Raw genomic sequence first — 23,331 nt, forward strand, 5'->3', positions numbered from 1 at the left:
AGTGGAAACTAAATGCAAGTCCCCAAACCCAAACAGTCTAAAACGAGGTACTCAGTAGCCTATGAAATGGTTAAACTATGATCTGCACTTCTGGCCTAACAAGGCACAAAAGTACACAGAGCACTGTGGAAGGCCTTCCTTCAAAATTCTTAACATAAAATCTGACACCCCAGATTTCAATTACCTGGGTAATCCATTTCTGTGACTACCTCACTCCTTGATGGTGCCAAATAAATAAAGTGTTATTAAAATAGTCCTGAAAATAACCAGGCACTCACTCAACTCGGCAGCTCATCTCGTACTGGATGAAGGATGGGTGCTTGTGCCGAAGGCCCAGCAAATCTGCCTGCTGATTAAGCAACGACCGGCAGGAATCAGAGTGAGACAGGGGAAGCGTGTGGATCAGAAGGCACAAGTGTTGATGACGGTCTATCTCGGTGCTGGGCACACTCAGTGGAGACCTGACTACCACTGCTCAGGGCCTGCAGCCTGGCTGGGTGTGAATGAGGCTGGGCCCACGGCAAGCGTGAGGACAGAGACATCTGGGGAGACAGCTCGGCGCTCTCGGGTGGAGCTGTTTCCCCAGGTGGGAGAGGCAGGAACGGACAAGGGGAAGCAGGCTTTCCAAGAGGTCAAACAGCAAGGTCAAAATTCCAGGCCGAGGTTCAGGGAAAACCCGGATCAAAGGCTGGGTCACAAAAGACAAAAATAACAGTTACTGGGGTCTCAGTAATGAGAATGGAGCCAGGAGCAAGAAAAGCCTTGAATCTGAGCCACGACGATCAAATACTTTGATAGTCACTGACTTATTTTCTTCACCCTCTCCCTTCTTACGATAAGGGTTCTAGAGAAGTAATGCCAAGGACACGGACTTGGGGTTAGAAGACTGAGCTTGAGTCCCTGTTCTTTCATTATCTTACACATGATGCTGAACCTCTTTGGGCTTCTATAAAGTGGGAATTCCCACTATTCCTACCTCACAAGATCATCGTAAGACTCAAATAAGATCGTAAAGAGGGAACTGTTCCATAAACTCGAAGTGTTAACAGAATGTTACTTGTTGCTATAATTATTGTTGAAATGACTATCCTGCCTGCTTAGAGCTAGAACTGGTCTCAGATGATGGCTCAGTAAATGAATTATGAGTCCTTTTGCAAGCCTCAAATGTTCAGCTGATAAATGCTCTGACAACTGGCTTGGCATTCTGAATCCTGTCCATTGTAACTTACGCATCATTTCTATCTCCACTGATAACATGAAAAGCATCTGGGGTGTGGGTGGGTCCATGACATCCTTTTATATGGTCTGGTAAGCTTTGGAGGGTGTTAGTGACTGGCCACTGGCGCCTTTCACATCTGCTGAGTTGCAGTCTGAATATCATTGTTTCGACTTTTGACTGTGTCCATGGTGTCTCGAAGAGAAGAGAAATCTCTTCATAATCAGCTTATCCAGTGTGAGTTGAAACAATGCTTCTGTGTGCCTGGCTGACCCCATGCTTCCTCTCTCATGATGGGTGCCTTGCTCATCTTCGAAGATGAGGGCAAATTCATCACAGTACAATTTATACTGTTTTGGTAGTTTTGCCAGTAGTTCTGCCATCCTCAAGCTGAAAGAGGATATGGAAAATCCATCTCTAAAAGATGTCTTTGATCAGCAAATCTTAGTTTCAGTAAGTCAGTGATATGAAACTTATGTCAATAATGAGATAATTCAACCAGTACTTTCTTAACAATAATACTGGTGGGGGTGGTCATGTTTGAAACAATAATGTCCTCAGTGTCTCTGTCACAGCACTGCCGAACACCCTTATTGCTTTCATCTGGTCTAAGATCTCCATGGAATCTTTTTAAAACTTGGTTCCCAGAAAGCATGAGAGAGTCACAGTCTTGAAAAGATCTAAGCTTGCTGCCCTCTTTCAATACGTAAGGCCTGAGGCCGGCCCAAACTGACAGTTGATTATCTCCGAACATTTTTTTAGTTTCATGAACAAAATAGAGACTCCCTGAACTGCTTTAAAATGTGAGCTGATTTGCAGGGCAATAGCTTTCCAATTAAGCTGAAAAAGAACACCATTTTGTGTTGTCCTTCAAATGCCCAAACTACGGGTGGCAGGACCATAGTGCAAGGCACCGGCGCAGGGGCACCGAATACATAAACAAGCATTAAATATACTTTGCTGGATTCCAAAGCAGACCCAAGGCCGTCTCAAATTATATATGTATACGTTTTTAAAGTGAGGAAATGAGGACCAAGGTAACTTTTAAGTAGAAAGAATACGTTGCAGCCAGGAATGAGGTCGGCACACAGGGTGCACGCTGTGAGGTCCTGCCTGGTTGGGGACGTGGCTTACAGACTCATCTCTCAGTTTGCTCTAGCAGCCAAGGGGAAAAATCAAACCCAGAGCGCCACATGACTCTCAGGGTCCCCAAGGACCAAGCACTTGTTGGTCTTAGAATGTTCTTGGGGATTCTTAGTCTCGGTTCATGATGCTGCAGAATGAGAGCTGGAGCCTTGAACCGAATCTTATTTTCGACTGGCAGCGAGTATTAAATTCTGTGGTCTCCAGTGGTCTGGATCCCTGAATTGGGCTCTGTCTCAAACGAATGTGATAAATCCAGCTTCTCTTAGATGTGAAAGTAAAATTCACTGGCTGTGTAAACAGGTATCCTGTAGACATACATGGCAAGTGAAAACTTGGTCAAACTGCTAATAATTCAACTCGAACTGAAAAATGTGTAAAATGCAATGCATCACTATCCTCTCATGTTTTGAACAAATTTCAAAAAAGTTCTAACTGTTCATTATTGCTTGTCCCATATCAAATTTGGATTAAACTGATGGTATGACCCCAGACCAAGATCTGGCCCTGCCGAGCCCCCGGGGAACAGATTTCCCAACCTGCGTGATGATGGATAGTGAGCATTTCGGGAGTCTCAACTGCAGAGGATAACAGGTGGGTACGATCCAGCTCCCTGACACCTCAGCAGCCACCTGTGACGGGAGATCCATCAATGGGCAAGGGATGTTCTTCAGTAGACATTTTCATTCCTTCGCTCTGCCCTGTTATTTTACAACAATATTGCAGCAGGTATTTTATCTTCAACAATCCGCCAGACACAGCACAGAAAATACTTCAATAGGGCCTTTAAAAACAGTTCACTGGGTTGCTCACCATCTCTAATACTAACCCTCACGTATTAAACAATGTGAAATCATTTTGCTCATTTAAGGTTAAGACTATACAATGAGACAGTTTAAAATGGTACAATCAGAAGTGGAATTCGAGAAATAAAATATTAGAAATAAATTATATTGGAATCACCACCACTTTTTCTTTTTTGCGGTACGTGGGCCTCTCACTGTTGTGCCCTCTCCTGCTCGGAGCACAGGCTCCAGACGCGCAGGCTCAGCAGCCATGGCTCACGGGCCTAGCCGCTCCGCGGCATGTGGGATCTTCCCGGACCGGGGCACGAACCCGTGTCCCATGCATCGGCAGGCGGACTCTCAACCACTGCGCCACCAGGGAAGCCCTCACCACCACTTTTAAAATAGTTATTTCTAGAGGGAAATTATTTTAGTCTAATTTATTTGAAAATAAGTTTGAATGGAACATCTGCAATTCTACAAAAAGTTGTAATATAATAGATGACCATTTAAATATATGCCTCTAGTCCCTAGAAGTCATACAAATACTACGTGGTAAGTGAACTGATTTTTTTTTTCCAATAAACACACCAGGAGTTGCACTTACAAATAAGTGTTACTGCTAAAAGCACTCACTTTTGTGGGCTATATGCTTGTGCTAAAATGTTGTTCATGTTAAAATTCTATTTGAAACTTCTCTTCAGAATCTCTTTCAGAGGAAATTACTGTGTCATAGAAGACAGAGTGCCTTTACTTCACTGTCTCTTTTTGCTTCTTCTGAAAAGTTTTACCCAGCTAGATCACCCAGCCTTTCCACCAGACTTAGATGTGAATGACTTTGACTATTTCCTAGAGTCTAATAAACCTTTAAAGCCAGGGGTTTACAAAGCTAAGAATTTTCAAAAGGATGTGCGTGAGGCAAGCTGCAATGTCAGTTTCAACAGAGAAGTACCAAAAATATTCTGAACGACGGTATTCTTGCAATAGCTGTACAGTTCCCATATAACTATTTTGAAAGGAAAAACACTTCACTTGGATATGTAAGGCTTGGTTATGTTTAAAAGTAATTTCATTATGTTAAAAATAATTTCACTGCTTTATAGTTGGACCTTGCATTGATGGGAACAAATAAACAAGCTTCATATAAGAAGTGCTGTCACGTGCTTTAAATACAGGTGTGCTGAGACCTATCCATTCCTTAGAATTGAGGCAAACAGTGGAAGGAGATGAAGATGAGGATTTTAAAGTAAGATGGTCTAATAAGCCATGGCTAGTAAAGCAGGACATCTCTCAAAACGTAGACAATGTGATTACCAGTTAAAATGCTAAATTCTATTAGGTTGACAAAAGCTAAAAGGAAACCAATTCTGCTACTTCTGGTCAATGGTTGTACCCTAAAGAAAATGGAATCTTTCTTTTTAATGTCCATAAGCCTTTTCTGAAGGGCATGTCTCTTAATAACCTTCATTAACTTCTGTTTGGTTGCCTAAGAGTTGTCTCTTATCCAAAAAAAGTTTAACACAGTCTCAGTAGAGATTGTGTTTATTTAAGCTTGTTGGAAAAACATTCCTATCATTTCAAGAATGACTAAATATTTTTCATTCACATAGCTGGCATTCCAGACTCTGTTTTCCTGCCTCTGTTGATTAGATGAAAATTAGCAGGCCCAAGTCTGAACTATTAGATTCGATTATGATCTTAGTAGGAAAATTATGAGACTCCTGGCAGTAATGCCCATTTAGGTATGGGAAGTAAACAGCAGAGGAAATAAAGAGGAACCTGCCCCTTGCAGGCCACTTCCACAGGGAAATACTCAATAGGTGGGACTGCCAAATGCCGGAAAATCACAGGCAAAGGTTTCTCTAATCAAGTGTTTCAGAATCAGCTCTGAACCATACCATTCTAATGTTATTTGAAATACCTAAAGATATTTTAAATCCCCAGAGAAAACAAAAATATTATGAAATTCATTCATGAACAATTTTGGATGCTTAGGTTAAAGGACACCTAGGTTGACACATGGTCATCTGCTATGCATTTGTTACCCCACATATGACCTTATTTGGACAAGCCAAAAAACACACTGTGCTATATTTTAATTTCCATTTATGGAACTAGTTTCCAGGACACTTAGAGTTAAAGGATGAAACATGCCTAACAGTCTTTGAAATATTATGAATATTTTATTATTCTTGGCCTACTAATAATAGCATAGTATATGGCACTGAAGCAGTACCACCCATAAACTGAGTTTTGATCCCTGTTACGTACCAGAACATTAATATCATGTGACCCTGTGGCATCTTTGACTTCACTGCCTCTGGGGTCAGCCAAACTATGTTTGATTCCTTGCCACAGAAGCAGTAGCTTAATCGTTTGAGATACTGTTTGGTGAGGAAGTATTATGGGCGGGGCTGGAAACATATTTTCTTGTTTCAAGGAATTCCCACCCAGATATGTGCCTGGTACAGACTTTTCCATCAGCCCAGGAGAAACCTCATTTGAAGGGTGGCTTGATTCAAACTATATCAGAATTTATGGAAAGAATATAGCGCTCCCATAAAATCAGTATTGATGAGGAGGAGGACAGTCTATTTCACAGCTCAAAGACCTCCAGCCCTTTAGAGGACCGCAGCATATGATCTACTGGGTGAGCTGATGCTGAAGTGGCTCATTAAATCCACAAGGTCAAGAGATGCCTCATGTCCTCTCTTCAACACTGTCCCAGGTAGGACCAGGATTTCCCAAGTAAGGGATCCAAGACAGCCGGCTGGCAGGAAGATGGCTGATGGCACAGCTGTCACGCTCCATCCTAAGTCCAGAGAATTAGAAAGACTCCATGGACAGGGAGTCAATTTTTATTCCTCCACTCCAAGAGTTGGTTAAGTCCAGGTTAGCAGAATCACGAGGCCTGCCTGAAACTCAGCTCAGTTTCAGACAATAACTCTGCAAATAACTTTCATTTGAAGTTCTTATTATGGAAAAAATCTTTAAAATACTGAAGTAGGTAGAATAATATGATGGACCCTCATATACCCGTTACTCAGCTGTGACAATCTACAAATAACTCTCTTATTTCCTGTGTGAATTTGGAAATAGATTTTGCTTTTGTTCCAGAGAAACAGAAATAGTACAAAGGAAAGTACCCATTATGGTTGGAAAGTACCCAACCACAAGCATGGAATTTATTTACTAGCAACTCAAATCCTAATATTGAATGCTAACTTGTAAAATATTACCGATGCTGTTTCTAGTTCTTGAAAAGTGATACTCTTGGCGTTGGCTCTGAAATCCCCAGGGTCATCAAAACCATCAACTCATCCCAGCTGGAGACTCTGCACATACTGGGCCTAAAGAACACTCAGGTCACAGTGGCCACCTGGGCAGGGTCCAGCCACAGCCCAAGATGAGACAGCAGATCAGATCTGACATCAAGACTAATCAGGGATGATGAAATTCTTATCTCCTGCATCAGGTGGAGATGGCCTCACACTTGTCCACATATCTAGCATTTTTCTTGTTGCGTCATCACGGTCATGTCATTACATCATGAAGCCAGTATTTCCCTCCCCAACACCTTATCTTACTTTTTTTTTTTTTTTTTTGGCGGTACACGGGCCTTCCCGTTGCGGAGCACAGGCTCTGGACGCGCAGGCTCAGCGGCCATGGCTCACGGGCCCAACCACTCCGCGGCATGTGGGATCCTCCGGGACTGGGGCACGAACCCGCGTCCCCCGCATCGGCAGGCGGACTCCCAACCACTGCGCCACCAAGGAAGCCCCCTTATCTTACTTTTAATTATAAAACAAATGGATATTTTTTTTTCATGGAAAATGGCACCCTGTCCTTATGGTCCCTCTGACATTAAGAATCAACTTAGACAGGATTTACACCTGGCATTACTGGGAAATCAACTAGCAAATTATTCCCAATACCTAACTGTGATATTAAAAAAAAAAAAGTCTAGCTGAAAACAAGGCAGTGGCACTTACACACTCTCAGCGCAGGTCTTAAAAGCAGTACATTAAATGTGACAGTGAGCATTAGCCTTGGAGGGTCTGGAGAAGGCCCACTTTAATTCTGTGATTCTGGACTTCAGGGGCTGAACTGAGAGAGGATAAACCACAGTTTACAAACCAGTCTTGGAAGGCTGCCCCTGGGTGGGAGTCGAGAGCTACGTGCTCAATCAGGAGGGTGAGCAGTCAATCTGAAGCTAACTGGTCCAACTCACCTGTAGGCGTCTGGACCCACCGTGTGCCAAACATACTTCGTATAACACTCTGCTTTCTGTTCTCAAAGTGCATTTTCAAATAGAAGCATTTATACATTAATCTTTCTTCAGTTCACCAGAGGTCAGCATCTGACCCCTTTCACAGCATTGGTTAAGGAAACCCTCTATCAGGGTCTGTTGTCTTATTCCAGTCTTTCCCCCTTCGCTAACTCACTCACTCATCATCCATTCATTAACCATTTTTGAGCACCTACTTACATGACAGGTGCTGTTTTAGGGATTCAAAAGCATACGGTAAATCCTAGCTCATGGGGGACGTAGCCTCTTTTAGGCTACTGGTCAATAAGTGCACTCTGTCTCAGAGGCAGTATCCTTGCAGGGGTCCAGAGCCAGGGCTCTGGAGATACACTGCTCTGCCACTTCCGAGCTGTAGGCCCTTGGGCAAGTTACATGACTTCTGAACTTTGGGTTCTGTGATCATAAATTGGGACGGCAGTACCTGCACAAGAGGGTAGGTGTGAGGATCAAATGGGCTGATGCTCTTAAAGCACTGAGGCCTGGCTCACAGTCACAGTGTGCAAGAAATGTCAGCTACTCTCATTAAGGGCTACAAACAAGATGATGCAAATGGTGCTAGATGCCGAGGAAGACAATTCTGCTGCCCTCCTTTTTCGTTTTTAGTTTGTAAGAAAATAAGGACATATCTCCCATATAGATGCTTAAACTGCAAACTTTATCTGCTATTCCATGTGTTTCCATTCTAGCTTTTTACAAGGGCCAGAAAATAAAGATAATGCAATTGATGAGCAAGAGGAGATGTAGAGAAAAGCCAACAGAACAAACCATAAGAATACAATCAGTTATAGACTTACAGACTGGGATGGCTTATCTGTGTACCTGAATTGGGTGTTGACACTAACTTGCTAAGACGTAATCAAGAGAGTACTTAAGTGCCAATTTAAACAGCACTCAGGTACTTGTGAATTGAGTTAGCTGTCAAGTAACAGCATAGTCTTTAAGGGCCCCCAGGTTCACATTCCCAGTCCTCCAGGAGTAACCAAGCACATTATGTTGTCATTTGGAAGGTATGTATCTCTAATAACAACAGCAGTCACAACAAGGTTCTTCCTCCCTGAAGGTCCAAACACACTATATTTGGTGATGCAGTAATTTATTTAGGAAGAATCTAAACCCACAATCCTTGTGTGGGGTCCCTTTCATCAAATTTCAGACTCTGACTGTGTACCTTGGGACTGTAGCTAATAAAGGTGAGAGCCAACATTTGTTATGCAATTATGCACAGAGGAATTTACTGTGTATAAACTGCATAAATACCAGTCTTTCTGTTTCCTCCAAATAATTCTGGCTGATTATTTATTACACAACAATGCCTTGCTTTTTTCTTATTCTGTCTAATCCTTTGGCTCTTCGGAAGTCACCTGAAATTCTATTTAAATAGGCTATTGAATGACTGCTGAGAAAAATATTTTTGAATACTTCCAGAGTCTTTCTTGGATCCTGAAAACTAAGCAATAAGATTTATTTGCCTTGCATTATTTTGTAAGTTTATTATTATTAATAAATAAGTTTATTACAATATTATTCATAGATAATAATAAACTTTTATGATCATTATCCTAAGCTGTACATTGTTTTTTTTATCCCCATGCCAAAAGAATCTTTTGTCTTCTGAACACATCTTAAAATGAGGGTGTCACTGGAGAGTAAACACAGTTTTATGTGAAACTTATTACTTAACTGACTTTAAAACAAAAACAAGAAACAGAAGATAAATTAGTTCTCTGAGAACTAAACAATGGAACCTTCTGCAAGGCTGAGACCAGCAGAGCCTAACAGCTTGGAATAAAGATGCCAAGTCTGGTGAAGTGAAGGAGACAACCTGAATGTGAGGCTTGAGAAGCAAATCGAGGATGAGTCTCAAGGGCATCCTTCCCCCGAGGTCCTCAAATTCAGGGGAGAGGGCAGGTGGGAGATCACATCCAAAACACCCGGAGTAGCTGTCAAACTGCAAATGATCTCCTCCCCTGTCATCGAACTCCTGTGCGTCCCAACACAGGGCCAAAAGCCAGAGATGAAGAGAGATAGAAGGGAACTAGAAATAGGGGCAGGTGGAAACTGAGATGACCTCTGGGAGCAGAGGAAGCAGACAAAAATGTAGTTGAATCTGACAGACTTCAGCTGATCCCAGCTCAGCCACATATTGGCAACTGACCTTGGGGAAAATTATCTAAATCTCTCTAAACCCTAATTTCTTCATCTTTAAAATGGTATAATAAGGCCTTTGGCAGAGGGTTAATGTGAGGATTAAATGAAATCAGGTACAAATAAAAAGCACTTACCCCACAGCACCTGAATGCAGACATTCTGTTTTTCCTGGTTTAATTTAAAACAGCCTAAATAGTTTCTTTGAAGTTTACTAGGAGTTATCCCTCATTTAGCTTTGTGTCCGATGTGGTATCTGGATTACGGAAGGTTCTTAATAAATTTTTTGGAATTAATGGCTGACCCAAACTGTCACTCTTTTCTCAAACAGTGGAAGATTACAACGTGACCCAGCTGTTTCAGAGACCAAACTCTAAGTGATCAAACTAACATCTACTTCCTACCCAAACATCTATATGACATAAGAATAAATCAGTTTCTCATACATATAATATATATTTTTGTCTATTCACCAACTGCTTCCCTTCTCCACTCACCACAATGGATATGCTAGTGACAGCCAAAGATGAGGGCAAAGGGTTTGACTTTCTTACTTTTAGAAAAAAGGCCCTACTTTTTTTTTAAACAAGTTTTTCAAAGTCTTATTTTCAATCTAGACTCAAGACTCATGAAGTTAAAGAGTTACTGTTTACTGGATTTTATATATGTTTTTAATTTTTCTTACATTATCATGCACATACATATACTTAAATATTTCAAACCAATAACAGATTGCCCCTAATTCTTAGGGATAGATATTCCCATCTTTATCAGCTTCAGAGGGCATCTTTCCTTGTAAAGCTGACCGTACATCATCAAACATTATTGCACACTCCTTTTTCCAGCACTGAAACGCTGCCTTCAGGGGATAGGAGGAGTATATGTGCGAGGTGGGTGGGTGATTTCCACAAAATTGGTCATCTGGAAGCTATAAAGTTTTGGAGTGTGGCAGCTGCATTCTGAGTAGAGTAATGGTGAGGGAATTGGTGATGTCAATAGAACCAGAATCCTCCAGCTTAAATTTTTATATGATTTTTAAGGTCTTTAATAATTCTAACCCCTCAGCAGTTAATGAAGCCAGTCAGGCAAACTCTGAAGTCTGAGTTGATTAAAATTTCGGTAGAAGCAAAAAGACTTCTTGACAGAGAACTCAGTCTACTTGACTGAATTTCTGAAAAGACCTGTCAGTTCCTTAATAGATGTTTTAAAAAATTCTAGAAGGATCCATCTTCCACAAGGACTAATTTTTGACCCACTTTAGTTCATTTCACTATGCAAATGTACTTCTTAACGACGGACACTCTCTATTGGAACTGTCAGTATAGATATTCAATCTCTTGTCTGTACTAACAGACATGGACCAAGGATTAAGGCTGACTTGAGTAAGTGTGCAAAGAATCTTCCCAGGATGGGGGAAATGGCCTGGAATAGCGGTTGGGATGGAAAGACTAGTCCAGGATATCTCAGGCTCTCTCCATGAAACAGGAAGAGAGGTAGTGAATGCAGGCAACCAAGACATAAGAAAAAGCCCGAAAGGAACTGCAAAGCCACAGCCATCGTGATATTAGAAGCAGAACGGATGCTCAGGGTGAGGACTCCAGGCAGTGAAAACCACCTTTGATGGCTCCAGGTTTTTCATCTAGTTGCCAGGACTCTTGGGCTTATGTAAGCATTACAAGTTGAACAAGCTATGCTTTGAGTCATGGGTCTTATTTCCAATTTCATTTCATTTCATCGTGTTGACCTTTGGATGTTAATCAGGCTTGCGGTGAACTGATTTAAAATGTATGTATTCCTTGACTGTAAAGTATTCAGATAAGCATTATCTGCAGTGACAAAATAAAGCCCACACTATTCTCACTGTAAACGTGTAACATTTCCCCCAAATGATTAGTTTGGGCTGTATAATAAATTCATCTGCAACTGGTAACAGCATGAAGCAGACATTATGCCTGAGGAAACAGAAAACAAGCAAGCACATACTGGTAGAAGCTTATCCAACACGAGATATTCGCCAGGGGCTCGTTAGAATCTACAAGGGTTACCTTCACACACAGGGCAACACTCCCCAGGCACTTTGACGGGGTTCATGCAGCTCTGTCCGCAGGCCGTCGCAACACAGTGGGGTTCTCCGTTGATGCACTGGCAGAACGTGCAGTCGTCCTCCCGCCACCGGTCCCCATGGGCACGGATCTGACCATTGGCATAGCAGCCAGCGGGATTATTGAAAGGATACACGGGATCTAAATTAAAACGTGAGTTCAGAGTAAGACTGAGGGCATTCTACATCTTATCTCTGCCTGCACCTAGAGACTTTTTTTTCCCAGGTTCTCGTCATCAGCAGTTCTTTTCCAGCTGTGCTCAGCAGAAGCTCAGGGCCACAGGAGGTGTCTCTAGGGGGACATGCAAAAGCAGCTGTCATGCTGAATTTCTGTCCACCCATCCTGACACGGCACACAGGGCAGGGGATCTGAGGCATAAAAACCAATGTGCAGGTGTTATCATTTCATAAAGGTGCAAAACTTCGTGGATGGAGCTGTGGGTTGGTCGTGAGAAAAAAATGCTGATCCATTTTAGGCTCTGACGATGCCTTCTGAGTTGCCAACTTAAATGTTTATTACACCTCCATTTTACCTCCTGTAAAGTGGAAAGAATAATGCCCCATCTAACTTATAGCGAGCCTGTTATTTCTAGGACTAACTGAAGTCTATCTCACGGTGCCTGGAGGCACAGTGAGGTATATACAGTTCCCTGCTGTGGCCTTATTCAGGACAGGACTGACACAGCTTCTCTAAACCATTCATGGCACTGCTTGTGCCCTGGAGGGAAAGCTGTGAACCTACGCCATTCTTCTCCCCCAAGCTGAGCAGTCAAGCAGCAGCTGAGGCTGGGGAACGTAGGTAGCCAAGGATAGTGTAAAAAAGTTTTCTGAGGTTGCTGACAAGCACATAAATTAAAAATCCCCAAATATCCTTATAAATGAAAGCAACTAGATAAATCACTCAATGTTCTTTTTCAGAAACATAAAATCTGGCCTCAAGAAGCAAGTGCTGCTGTGCTGGAAGCAAAGTCCAGGCAGTTCCGAGTTTGGTCCTCTTTATTCCAAAGAGGTAGTAGGGCATTACAAGAGAGTGAGAGGGCCAAAACTGAAAAGCACGCAGCCACAGCTTCAGAAGGGCAGTCTGCCAGACATGCAAGCAGCCAAGAGACCTGAGTTAGATAAGACTTTATAAAATTTCTTTATAAAAAATATTACACTGCATACTTCATTTCTACTTTGAGCCTGGATCTGAATTCCAGGAAGTGAGACATAACCGGATCTGTGCCCAGACAACTCATTATGATTATTACACAGAGGTCCATATCTATGTTTTTACATGACCAACCGCTACATAGTTTCAGAGACTATTTACACACCGGGGGGAGTAGCTAGGGAACAAATCAATTGGGAAGGTTAAAAGTTTGATGTGACTTTCTTAAAATCCCTGATGACACCTAAGAAGTGAACCACCTTTCTCCCATGTTAGCAAAAATAATTTCTAACAGGGAAGGTGGCCTCCCTGTTATGAACCACTGTTCAATGTTAGGAATGTAGTTTGCATACTCTAAGCAATTTCATATCTTCAGTATTATGTGGCAAACAGAGCTCAAATATTGAAAAGAAATGGATTTAGAAAACAGAAAAAGTTATGGAACATGGCATGAAATTCTGTCCTCCCGTTTCACGTGTGGAGGTAAGGGCAGGGTGAGTGTCAGACATGAGACGGATGTGCCTGACTCCAGACTGAAGGTCTGTGGTCCGGGCAGGACAAGAAAGCTCACGTGATCCTCTTTTCTGGGGAAACAGTGTAGTGCAGTTAGGCCAGAGACACGGTCAGGCACTCACTGTTCCTGGCTTCACTGGAAACTCAGACAAGTGACTACTTTTCTGATTATCCTGATCCTTAAAATGTGTGGATTGTAGTATATGATATTCAGAGTTATCATTCTGAAATGTTTATTATTTCTCCATAGGAGAGACAGGAGGGTCGAGCCTGTTGGAGGAACATGGACCTCTTATTTCTTGGAGGGAAATGGGGAATAAAGAGAAAGCAGGCCCTGGGGATCCTTCTGCCCAGGGCCACAGTGGACACTGTCTGAGCCTTGCCTTGGTGTCACCACCATGCCACACCATGACCCTACTCTCACTACCACACATTTTCAAAGGACGGGGAGCCCTGCTCTCACCTGGACTGGCATGGGTATCAGAAAGGAAGCAGGGTTGGTTCCTCTCTGAGCTGACTGGCTAAGGTGGTCAGTGACTAGGGCGGCCCTGTCCTAGCTGAGCAATCTGAGGGGAGCAGGGTGGGTGGAATTCTGATGTCAGGATGGAGAGAAAGTCCCAGGACTTGCCAAGGAACTGCTGGAACCACAGAGGAGGAACAGAAAGCACCTCCGGGAAACCTCACGTCCATCTGTGGAAACAGGTGACCGCTGTCTACACCCAGGGTGTAACTTCCCTCAGGGAAGTATTGACAGTTTCACACAGTCTACCTAGCATTATTGAAGTCCTAAAAGGTAGACCATGGTGACAAAAAACGGGAACTTCTTCAATCTTCCTCTATTTTGGAGACTGAAGTAGGTCAACTGTGATATTAAGTCCCTAAACCATGTCTCTTCTTCTTATTCTCTGATTGGCACCTGTCCTTACCTTCACACACAGGGCAGCACTCCCCTTCGGGCACATAGTATCTCTCGCAGTTCAGCTCACCACACTGGGCAGTGAAGCAGATGGAAACACCCCCTTGGCATCGACAGAACCGACAGTTGTCCATTCGAAACATATCCCCATCGCTATACTCCACATTGTTGAATACACAGGCTGGCTTTGTTTCTAAAGGAGTTAAAACAAACATGGCAGATTCAAAGTCATTTCTCTGGTGTCCTTTCATATTTTTCAAACAGCCTCTAGAAAATACTGTCTGACAGCAGGTTAAAATTTGATGGAAATTTACTACACTCAATATAATTTTTTACAACAGAAGCAACAAAGCAATGCAAAGTAAAGTAGAATAAAATAAATAAAACACATCACTATTCTCATTATACCAAGGAATCGAAATTCCTCTTAGTAAAATCTATACTGGCGTCCCCTTATCCCAAATAAAAGTAACCATGTGACCATGAAACACATTTCTGATTTGTGCTTTAAAAAGATTTTTTGTTAAACAAAACGTCTGTTTTGTTAAATCATTCTCTACCCTCAAGTAAATGATCCTGCCTCCACATTAGGTTTTGTTCTGCCTCAAAAAATTTATTTAGGCCTTTTAAGAGGTTATGTTCTGTTATCTTCTGTTTCTCCAGTGTTTTCTCCTAAATTCTTTTTTCTATCCTGTTTAACAATCTGTAATTATAATAGTGCTTGGCCTTTAAAAAAACACTTTCTACATGCATTACCTCACTTAATCCCAATAACAAAGGTCTGATGTAGAAATACTTATCCTGAGTGCAGAAGTGAGGAAATCCTGGGTAATTTGCTCAAAGTCACACATTTAGCAAATGATAGAAGCAAAAACAGTAGCTCTTCAACTAAAACCTTGTACTCCTTCCATTGTGTTTCAAGGCTATGTTCTGCTAAGGACTCAAAGCCCTGCACTTAACAATTCTCATAATGACACCAATGATTTTAAATTGTTTCTCTGCCCTAAAACACTCTCACTAAATCCATTTCTTAACGCTAATTTTGGTTGACTTAAAAGAACTCCCACCAGACAAAGACATCATAAGAAAAAGAAAACTATCTCTTATAAACACAGAGATAAAAAAAATCCTCAAAAAAAAAATACTAGCTGACTGAATCCAGCAACATATAAAAAAGATTATATACCAAGTGGGATTTATTCCAAGAATGCAAGGTTGGTTCAACATCCAAAAATCAATTAATGTAATACAACATGTCTATAGAATAAAGGAAAAAAACCACAGGATCATCTCAGTTGACATAGAAAAGATATTTGACAGAAGTCAACACCCTTTCATGATAAAAACGTTCAATAACTTAGGAGTGGAAGTTGTTAAACAGCAGCTTGATAAGTGGCATCTATGAAAAACCCACAGCTAACATCATACTTAATAGTGAAAGGGTGAATGCTTTTCCCTTTAAATCAGGAGCAAGACAACGATGTTCACTCTCACCACTTCGATTCAACTTTGTACTGGAAGCTCCAGCCAGGGCACTTAGGCAACAAAAGGACATAAAAAGCACACGGGCTTCCCTGGTGAGGCAGTGGTTAAGAATCCGTCTGCCAATACAGGGGACATGGGTTCAATCCCTGGTCCGGGAAGAGCCCATATGCTGCGGAGCAACTAAGCCTGTGCGCCACAACTACTGAGCCTGCGTTCTAGAGCCCGTGAGCCACAACTACTGAAGCCCACGCACCTAGAGCCCGTGCTCTGTAACAAGAGAAGCCACCGCAATGAGAAGCCCACGCACCACAACGAAGAGTAGCCCCTGGGCTTCCCTGGTGGCGCAGTGGTTGAGTCCGCCTGCCAATGCAGGGGACACAGGTTCGTGCCCCGGTCCGGGAAGATCCCACATGCCGCAGAGCGGCTGGGCCTGTGAGCCATGGCCACTGAGCCTGCATGTCCGGAGCCTGTGCTCCGCAACGGGAGAGGCCGCAACAGTGAGAGGCCCACGCACCACAAAAAAAAAAAAAAGAGTAGCCCCTGCTCGCTGCAACTAGGGAAAGCCTGCACGCAGCAACAAAGACCCAACACACCCCAAAATAAATAAATTTTTTAAAAAAATCACGCATATGAGAAAGTAAGTAGGAAAACTCTCTCTACCTGCAGATGACATGATCTTGAATTTTAAAAGATTCTAAAGAATCTACTAAAAAACTAGTGAACAAAAAGTTCGGCAAGATTTCAGGGTACAACTGCAACTCAAATAAATTGTATATCTACACACTAGCAAAGAACAATCTGAAAATGAAGTTTAAAAAAATTCCATTCACAGTAGCATTGAAAAGAATAAAATATTTAGCAATAAATTTAATAAATGAAGCACAAAACTTGTACTTTAAAAACTAAAAAGCGTTGTTCAAAGAAAGTAAAGAAGGCCTAAATAAATGAAAATATATTCCATGTTCATGGACTGAAAGATAATATTGTTAAGGTGAAAATATTCCCCAAATTGATCTATATTTTCATTGCAATCTCTATCAAAATCCTACTTGGTTCTTTTGTAAAAACTGACAAGCCAATCCTAAAACTCATATGGAAATGTGAGGAACCCAGAACTGCCAAAACAACCTTGAAAAGAAGAACAAAGCTAGAGGACTCACACTTTCTGATTTCAAGACATACTACAATGCTACAGTAATCAAGACACTGTAGTACTGACATCAGGATAAATATACAGTTCAGTGGAATTGATTAAGAGTTCAGAAACAATCTCTCATATTTAGTGATTTTTAACAGGGTGCCAGGATAATTCACTGAGGAAAAGAATAGTCTTTTCAACAAATGGTGCTGGAGCAACTGGATATCCACATGCAAAAGAATAAGAATGGACCACTATCATACCATATACAAAAAATAACTCAAAATGAATTACAGAACTATGATCTAAACGTAATAGCTACAACTATAGAGCTCTTAGAAGATAACAGGAGTAAATCTTTGAGACTTTGTAATTAGGCAATGGTTTCTTAGATATGACACCAAAAGCATAAGCAACAGAAGAAAAAATAGTTAAACTGGAGTTCATCTACTTTTGTGCCTCAAAGAACACCATAAAGAAAGATAACCCAAAGATTAAAAAATATTTGTAAATATCTGATAAAGGACTTGTATCAGAATATATAAAGAACAACAATAAAAACAACCCAATTGAAAAATAGCAAATATTTGAATAGAAATTTCTCCAAATAAGATACAGAAATGACCAAGAAGCAGATGAAAAGATGCTTAACATCATTATTTATTAAGGGAATACAAATCAAAGCCACAATGAGACATCACTTCATATCCTAGGATGGCTAAAATGAAAAACATATAGATAATAACAAATGCTGACGAGGATGTGGAGAAACTGAAACTCTCATACATCGCTGGTGAGGATGTAATGAAACACACAGTTACCAGAGGATCCAGCAATTCTACTCCTAGGTATGACCTTATCCAAGAGAAATGAAAACATCTATTCACATAAAAACTTGTACACAAATGTTTATAGCAGTGCTATTCATAATAGCCAAAAAAAACCGGAAACAACCTAAACGTCTATCAACTGATGTATGAATAAACAAAATGTAGTATATCCATGTAATGAAATATTTCTTGGCCATAAAAAAGGAATGAAATTTTGATAGATACTAAAACATAAATGAACCTGGGGAACATTGCTAAGTGAAAGAAGCCAGTCAAAAAATACCACATATTGGATATGATTCTATTTATATGAAATGTCCATAATAGGTACATGTATAGAGACAGAAAGTAGATTAGTGGTTGCCTAGTACTGGAGGGTTTGGGGGAAATGGGGAGTGACCGTTAATGAGTTTGGGAATTCGGGGGGGGATTGATGTAAGTGTTCTAAAATTGATTGTGAGGATCAAACAATTCTGTGAATACATTAAAAACAGTGAATTGTGCAACTTCACTTGGTGAAGTGCATGGTATGTGTCTCAATAAAGCTGGTAAAATAGAAGTACTTCCAAGCTAAAGACAGTTCTCCTGAGCTAATGCACCCTGTTTAATAAGACGGGAAGAACCAGATCATGAGACACACAGCTCTCATGGGCTCCTCTGTCCTAACGTCATTTCTCCATGTCACCTTGGATATTCGAAATATTTGAGACTTTCACTGCATTTTAATTTGAGTATATTTACATTTGTTTTGTACCTGGACAAACAAGTACTTTCTCATTTGATTTTATAACAATCCTGTCAAGAAGACAGAACAAATATTAATAGCCACTTCTTCAATGAGGAAAATGAAATTTTTAGGCAAATTGACTTTTGCCTAAAGTCACATAACTAGTGTGAGATGAGCTGTGTGTCTATATTTACACAGGCAGTAAATGTGCATGTCTGAACCTCTTCCGTAGTGTTGGCTGGATATACTGTTTCTTTTTTTCAGAAAACTCATGTCAGGAAGAATCATCTTATTACAGCTCAGAATTTATTATACTTTTAGCTAACATACTAAACTGAGCTGGGATTGGAAGAAACTGGGCAGCTGGACCACAAGTTCTAAAGTGTAGAAAATGGAGTGCTTTTTATCAATCAAATTTGCATGCTGTGGAAGGAGGCAAAATACTGCATTCTAACAAAATGCTGAGCTTCCATTCAAACTGAAGAAAAAGAAGTATTTTAGAAACCAATTAATATTAATTATCAATACTTATTTGCCTTAATCAACCACAGCTACCATCTGGGTGAAGCCACAAATCTTGGTGTGAGATTTGAAGGAGTGAGAAGGGAAGGCTGTGGTTATGACTAAAGCAGCTCCAGATGAACTCGCTTTTACCGTGGGTTGTGCAGAAACGTGAGCGGGAGGGGATGGGATTGACAAGAGTTACATTTCACTAGCTAAGGCACAGAGAGCAAGGGAATGGAATTTAGAGAGATGGAGAGTCCCAGAAAACACAGCCTTGAAAACACAATTGATTCTTTAGGATTAAAAAAAAAAAAAAATCACACGACATAATGAAATCCCTATTTGATGCCAAGACAAATTTACAGAAGCTCTTCAGAAAGATGCATGATAAAAATGGCTGGCAGTGGTCTTTGAGGAGCAATGACCAATTACTTCTTCACCTGCTGGGGATACATGTGAATCTTAGAACGCTATGGAGTTTACCACTACCTCTATAACAGGACATTTTCCATGGACAGAGAAAAGAATAATATTACAAATAAAATAATTTACTGTGTAACTTGTACCTATCAATGCATAAAATTGCATATGCATTGAGATGCACAAAAGTGTCTTTTTAGGTATTTTTGCACGTTTTTTGTGTCTGCCCAATTAAATTTTATGTTTCTCAGTTCTGGAATATTCTCTTCTCTCTTTAACATATTCCAGAACTCCTGAAAAAGAACCTTATAGACTGTTAATAACTTCTACTGCCTGCCAAATTACACTGATTGGCAGACAGTGATAGGTATATAATTTTAGCAAAGGAAAAGACTAAAATGTAGAACTTCACATCAAATGTGAAAATGGAGAAAAAAATCCAAATAGGTATACTTCTGTTGCTTTTTCTCTTTAATATCTCAGTAGAAAATGGCGAATGTCTTGCCTCTGGTCTCCTTTCACTGGGGGTAAGCTGTATAGGAAGCAAGTGGGCAGACTTAAGAAGTCAAAAGAGAGGCAACTGTATGACAGATGAGAAATGTCTGAAAATTTCTCCATAAATCAGAGACAAACTGATGTAATCACAAAGACAGGGTACATGAGCTTCCAGATAGCTATAGGAGGAAAACACCTTTTCTATGGGGGGGGGAAGCAGGGTGTGTGTGCTAGAGAATACCAGGCAGATACTACTTCAGGATAAGGGAAGGGGAACAATACTTACAAAATAGGACTGCAAAAGACTGTATCACTGTTAAGCAAAATTAGCTTGACAAGACCCCAGGAACACAACAGATGCTCAATAAATGCATACTGAGTGGAATATTTCTTTCAAAGTGCCATATTCTCTCCATCACTGTAGAAGTAGACCTTATGTCCCTAGAAATATTACTGAGTATTATTGCTAAACAGACAATGGGTTATCATTAGAAGTTTTTGTACTAATTTTCTTAACAAACTGCAGGTCTCAGTTTTCCAGGCCCAAATTTTACATGAGGAGCAAGCTGACTTTGGGTATGGCTCTCCTGTGACTGATGGATTTGACATGTTAGTGTGTCTGATGCTGGAGAGTCAGTCAGTGGCTACAACACTCAAACCATGATGTTCTAGTTTGGATTTCTGTGCAAGTACATTGGACAGCTGAGCATATCTAAGCAACCAAATGACTGTTTCCATATTCTGTATGTGGATGACTTCCCTATTCAAACCCAAATGCCTCTAGAAATGAGTGAGCTGGGCCAGTGTAAGGCAATAAGGTGTACTGTAACCAAATGGAGAACACATGTCGATCTAAAAGTAGAGGCCAGGGCTCCCCTGGTGGCACAGTGGTTGAGAGTCCGCCTGCTGATGCAGGGGACACGGGTTCGTGCCCCGGTCCGGGAGGATCCCACATGCCGCGGAGCGGCTGGGCCCGTGAGCCATGGCCGCTGAGCCTGTGCGTCTGAGGCCTGTGCTCTGCAACGGGAGAGGCCACAGCAGTGAGAGGCCCATGTACTGCAAAAAAATAAAAGTAGAGGCCATCACTCAGCTCCAGCTGACTAATGACAAAAGTTTTGCTTATGGGCAGGAGCAGACACAGAACTGTTTCTTGAAGAAGATCTGGGATTATTCAACACTGCTGTGGAGGTCATACTTCTAGGGGATGATACTGATGTCTTCTAGTTTACACAAAAGGAGCTCAATCATACCACCTGTTCCTTTGGTTTCTAAACAACAGGGTTCTCATTCAACCAATACCTCACAGGTCCTCCTTTCAGCCCTCAGTCACAGACCATAACAATCCGATGGGCAACTCTCCCCTCCTCCCCCCCCAAATAAAACCAAACCCAACAGAAAAGAGAACGAATATTTATGGAGAATGTTCTTTCCATCTATTCATCTAGGCTAACGTTTTCAAAACTCAAGAGTTCTTGAATTCTCTGTGAATATTTTTTAACCTTCTGTGTTCACTATAACGCTTATCTTAAAAAAATAACGTAAGCATACGGATCACCTGGACGGCAGCTTAGGAGCCGAGTGCTGGCAGGCAATCTCTGTTTCTGCACATGCGGTTAGTTAACACGCAACCCACTGTATCCTGAACTGGGGTTCCCAGATCCATTCCGACATGTTCCTACATGTTTGGGGGTTTCTCAAAATCAATAAATAGTCCTCTAAGCACCCAGGTTCCAGCCGGGTGTCAAACTCACCTCTGAAAACTGCTTTCGCTGAGGTGTATTTTAATATTTTGCTTTTGCTTTTTATTGAGAAGAGCAGCCAGAGGAAATCTGTTTCCACATTTAAGGGATTAAAGCAACTAAGGACAGGATCTACTGTGTCATCCAGCGCTCTCTTTTCAAGCTTCCATATGAGCAGAGGGTTGCCCTGTTCAGCAGGCTTCTTGTCTCTAAAAATAAGAACTGCAGATCTGATTCTATCTCCTTTTTCACTTTGATGGCCAGGACGCTGGGGGCCTAACTTGACATTTAACTCCAACAATTAAACAGACAGATGCTATGGCCTGCATACCTGTAGGCACTCTCTTTTTGCTTTTCATTTTCAACTTTTACATACAACTCTACGGTTCTGATTCTCTTTTCTCATTAATATTCTACCACTGTGTTATTGTATCTGTTCTCAGTGTAAAGTTGCCTCAAATCCTTTGTGCATAAGCAAGGCTTTATATATATTTTAAAGCTATATATATATATATATATATGGCTTATTGAAATATGTATATATAAAATAGACCTCTGCTCATCTGGGCAATGATAATGAATTTTTGATATGTAATATCCTCTAATGGTGACCTTATGACAACAGTAAGATTTTCCCAGGGCACCAGTTGCCAAATAAACAAACAAACACATACACTTCCATACGAATATATGTATGTGTGGAGGGGAGGTGTGTGTATGTGTGTATGTATGTGACAAAAAAAGTGAAATACAGGCTTTGAGACAGAATTCCATACACACTATTCTGTGGGATTTTGAATCTTCAGAGGACTGTAGTTTCTAGTCTCATCTACAATTGAATGACTAATATAGAAATAGACACACTGTAGCAGGACACGAAATAAAGCAAAGATCATCCAACCAATTTATGGTGGCAAGAAAGAGGCAAACACCAGAAATCCTGTGACTGCTTTGTCATCTCAACATTTTCTCACAGCTGAAGGCAAGTCCTGTTCCTGAAGTGACTTCTATAAATGGGCTCTATAAATGGGGGCAAGGGCACTGAGGGGGCGGGGGGCAGTTATCAGCTGTCCAAACCGTATCACACTGGGGAGAGGTGTAAAGTTAATGTCCTGATGAGAAAGTCACGACACTTGGGTTTCTATAATCAAGAAGCAAGGAAAGAAGAAAGGCACTCCTCTAGAGGTGATATTTCCTGGGGACAAGAGACCTAAGATTAAAGTGTAGGGCAGTAAAGATGGCGAATTCCCACAAAGTAAGCCCTCTATGGGCTGATAATTAACAGCCACTCTAGAGGGAACTAAGATGATATGAATCAGATCACTTGCTCACTCACCCACCCAACTACCCATCAGAACCTGGGTGCACTCTGAGAGGCAGGCAATGTGCTAATAACACAGACACAAGGATAGATTCTCTGTTCTCTGGCAGTTCAGATTCTAGCATGAGAGACAGACATGCAGAGGGATGAATACTAGAAGGAAGCACAACTGAGATGCTGGGAGCCCAGGACAGGACCAACTATTTCTGTCTCAATGGTACAAGTTAAATATTCACAAAATGTCACCTACAATCAACTAACTTCAGCAATACCAGAGGCTTGGCCATTTGCTGGTGGTTAACAGACATTACTACCGGCTGGATAATAACACGGGTGGGGAGAAGCACTGAGAAGAGATTTATGCACATGGAACTTTTCCTGCACCTCTCCCTGC

At 41.3% G+C, this 23,331-nt stretch overlaps 1 protein-coding gene across 6 annotated transcripts in view; it reads right to left on the bottom strand.

Moving 5' to 3' along the window:
• CRIM1 (cysteine rich transmembrane BMP regulator 1) overlaps nucleotides 1-23,331 on the bottom strand; it is a 208,055-nt gene that overhangs the window by 61,568 nt on the left and 123,156 nt on the right. For all 6 annotated transcript variants that reach the window (XM_079940082.1, XM_079940085.1, XM_079940084.1 and 3 more), the window contains 2 exons: nucleotides 14,289-14,471; nucleotides 11,644-11,841 (listed from right to left, as the gene is read on the bottom strand). In XM_079940082.1, coding sequence (XP_079796208.1) covers nucleotides 11,644-11,841; nucleotides 14,289-14,471 — 381 coding nt within the window. The remainder of the gene's footprint in view (nucleotides 1-11,643; nucleotides 11,842-14,288; nucleotides 14,472-23,331) is intronic.

Source organism: Stenella coeruleoalba (genome assembly GCF_951394435.1).
Source record: "Stenella coeruleoalba genome assembly, chromosome: 13".
Classification (NCBI taxonomy): Eukaryota; Metazoa; Chordata; class Mammalia; order Artiodactyla; family Delphinidae; genus Stenella; species Stenella coeruleoalba.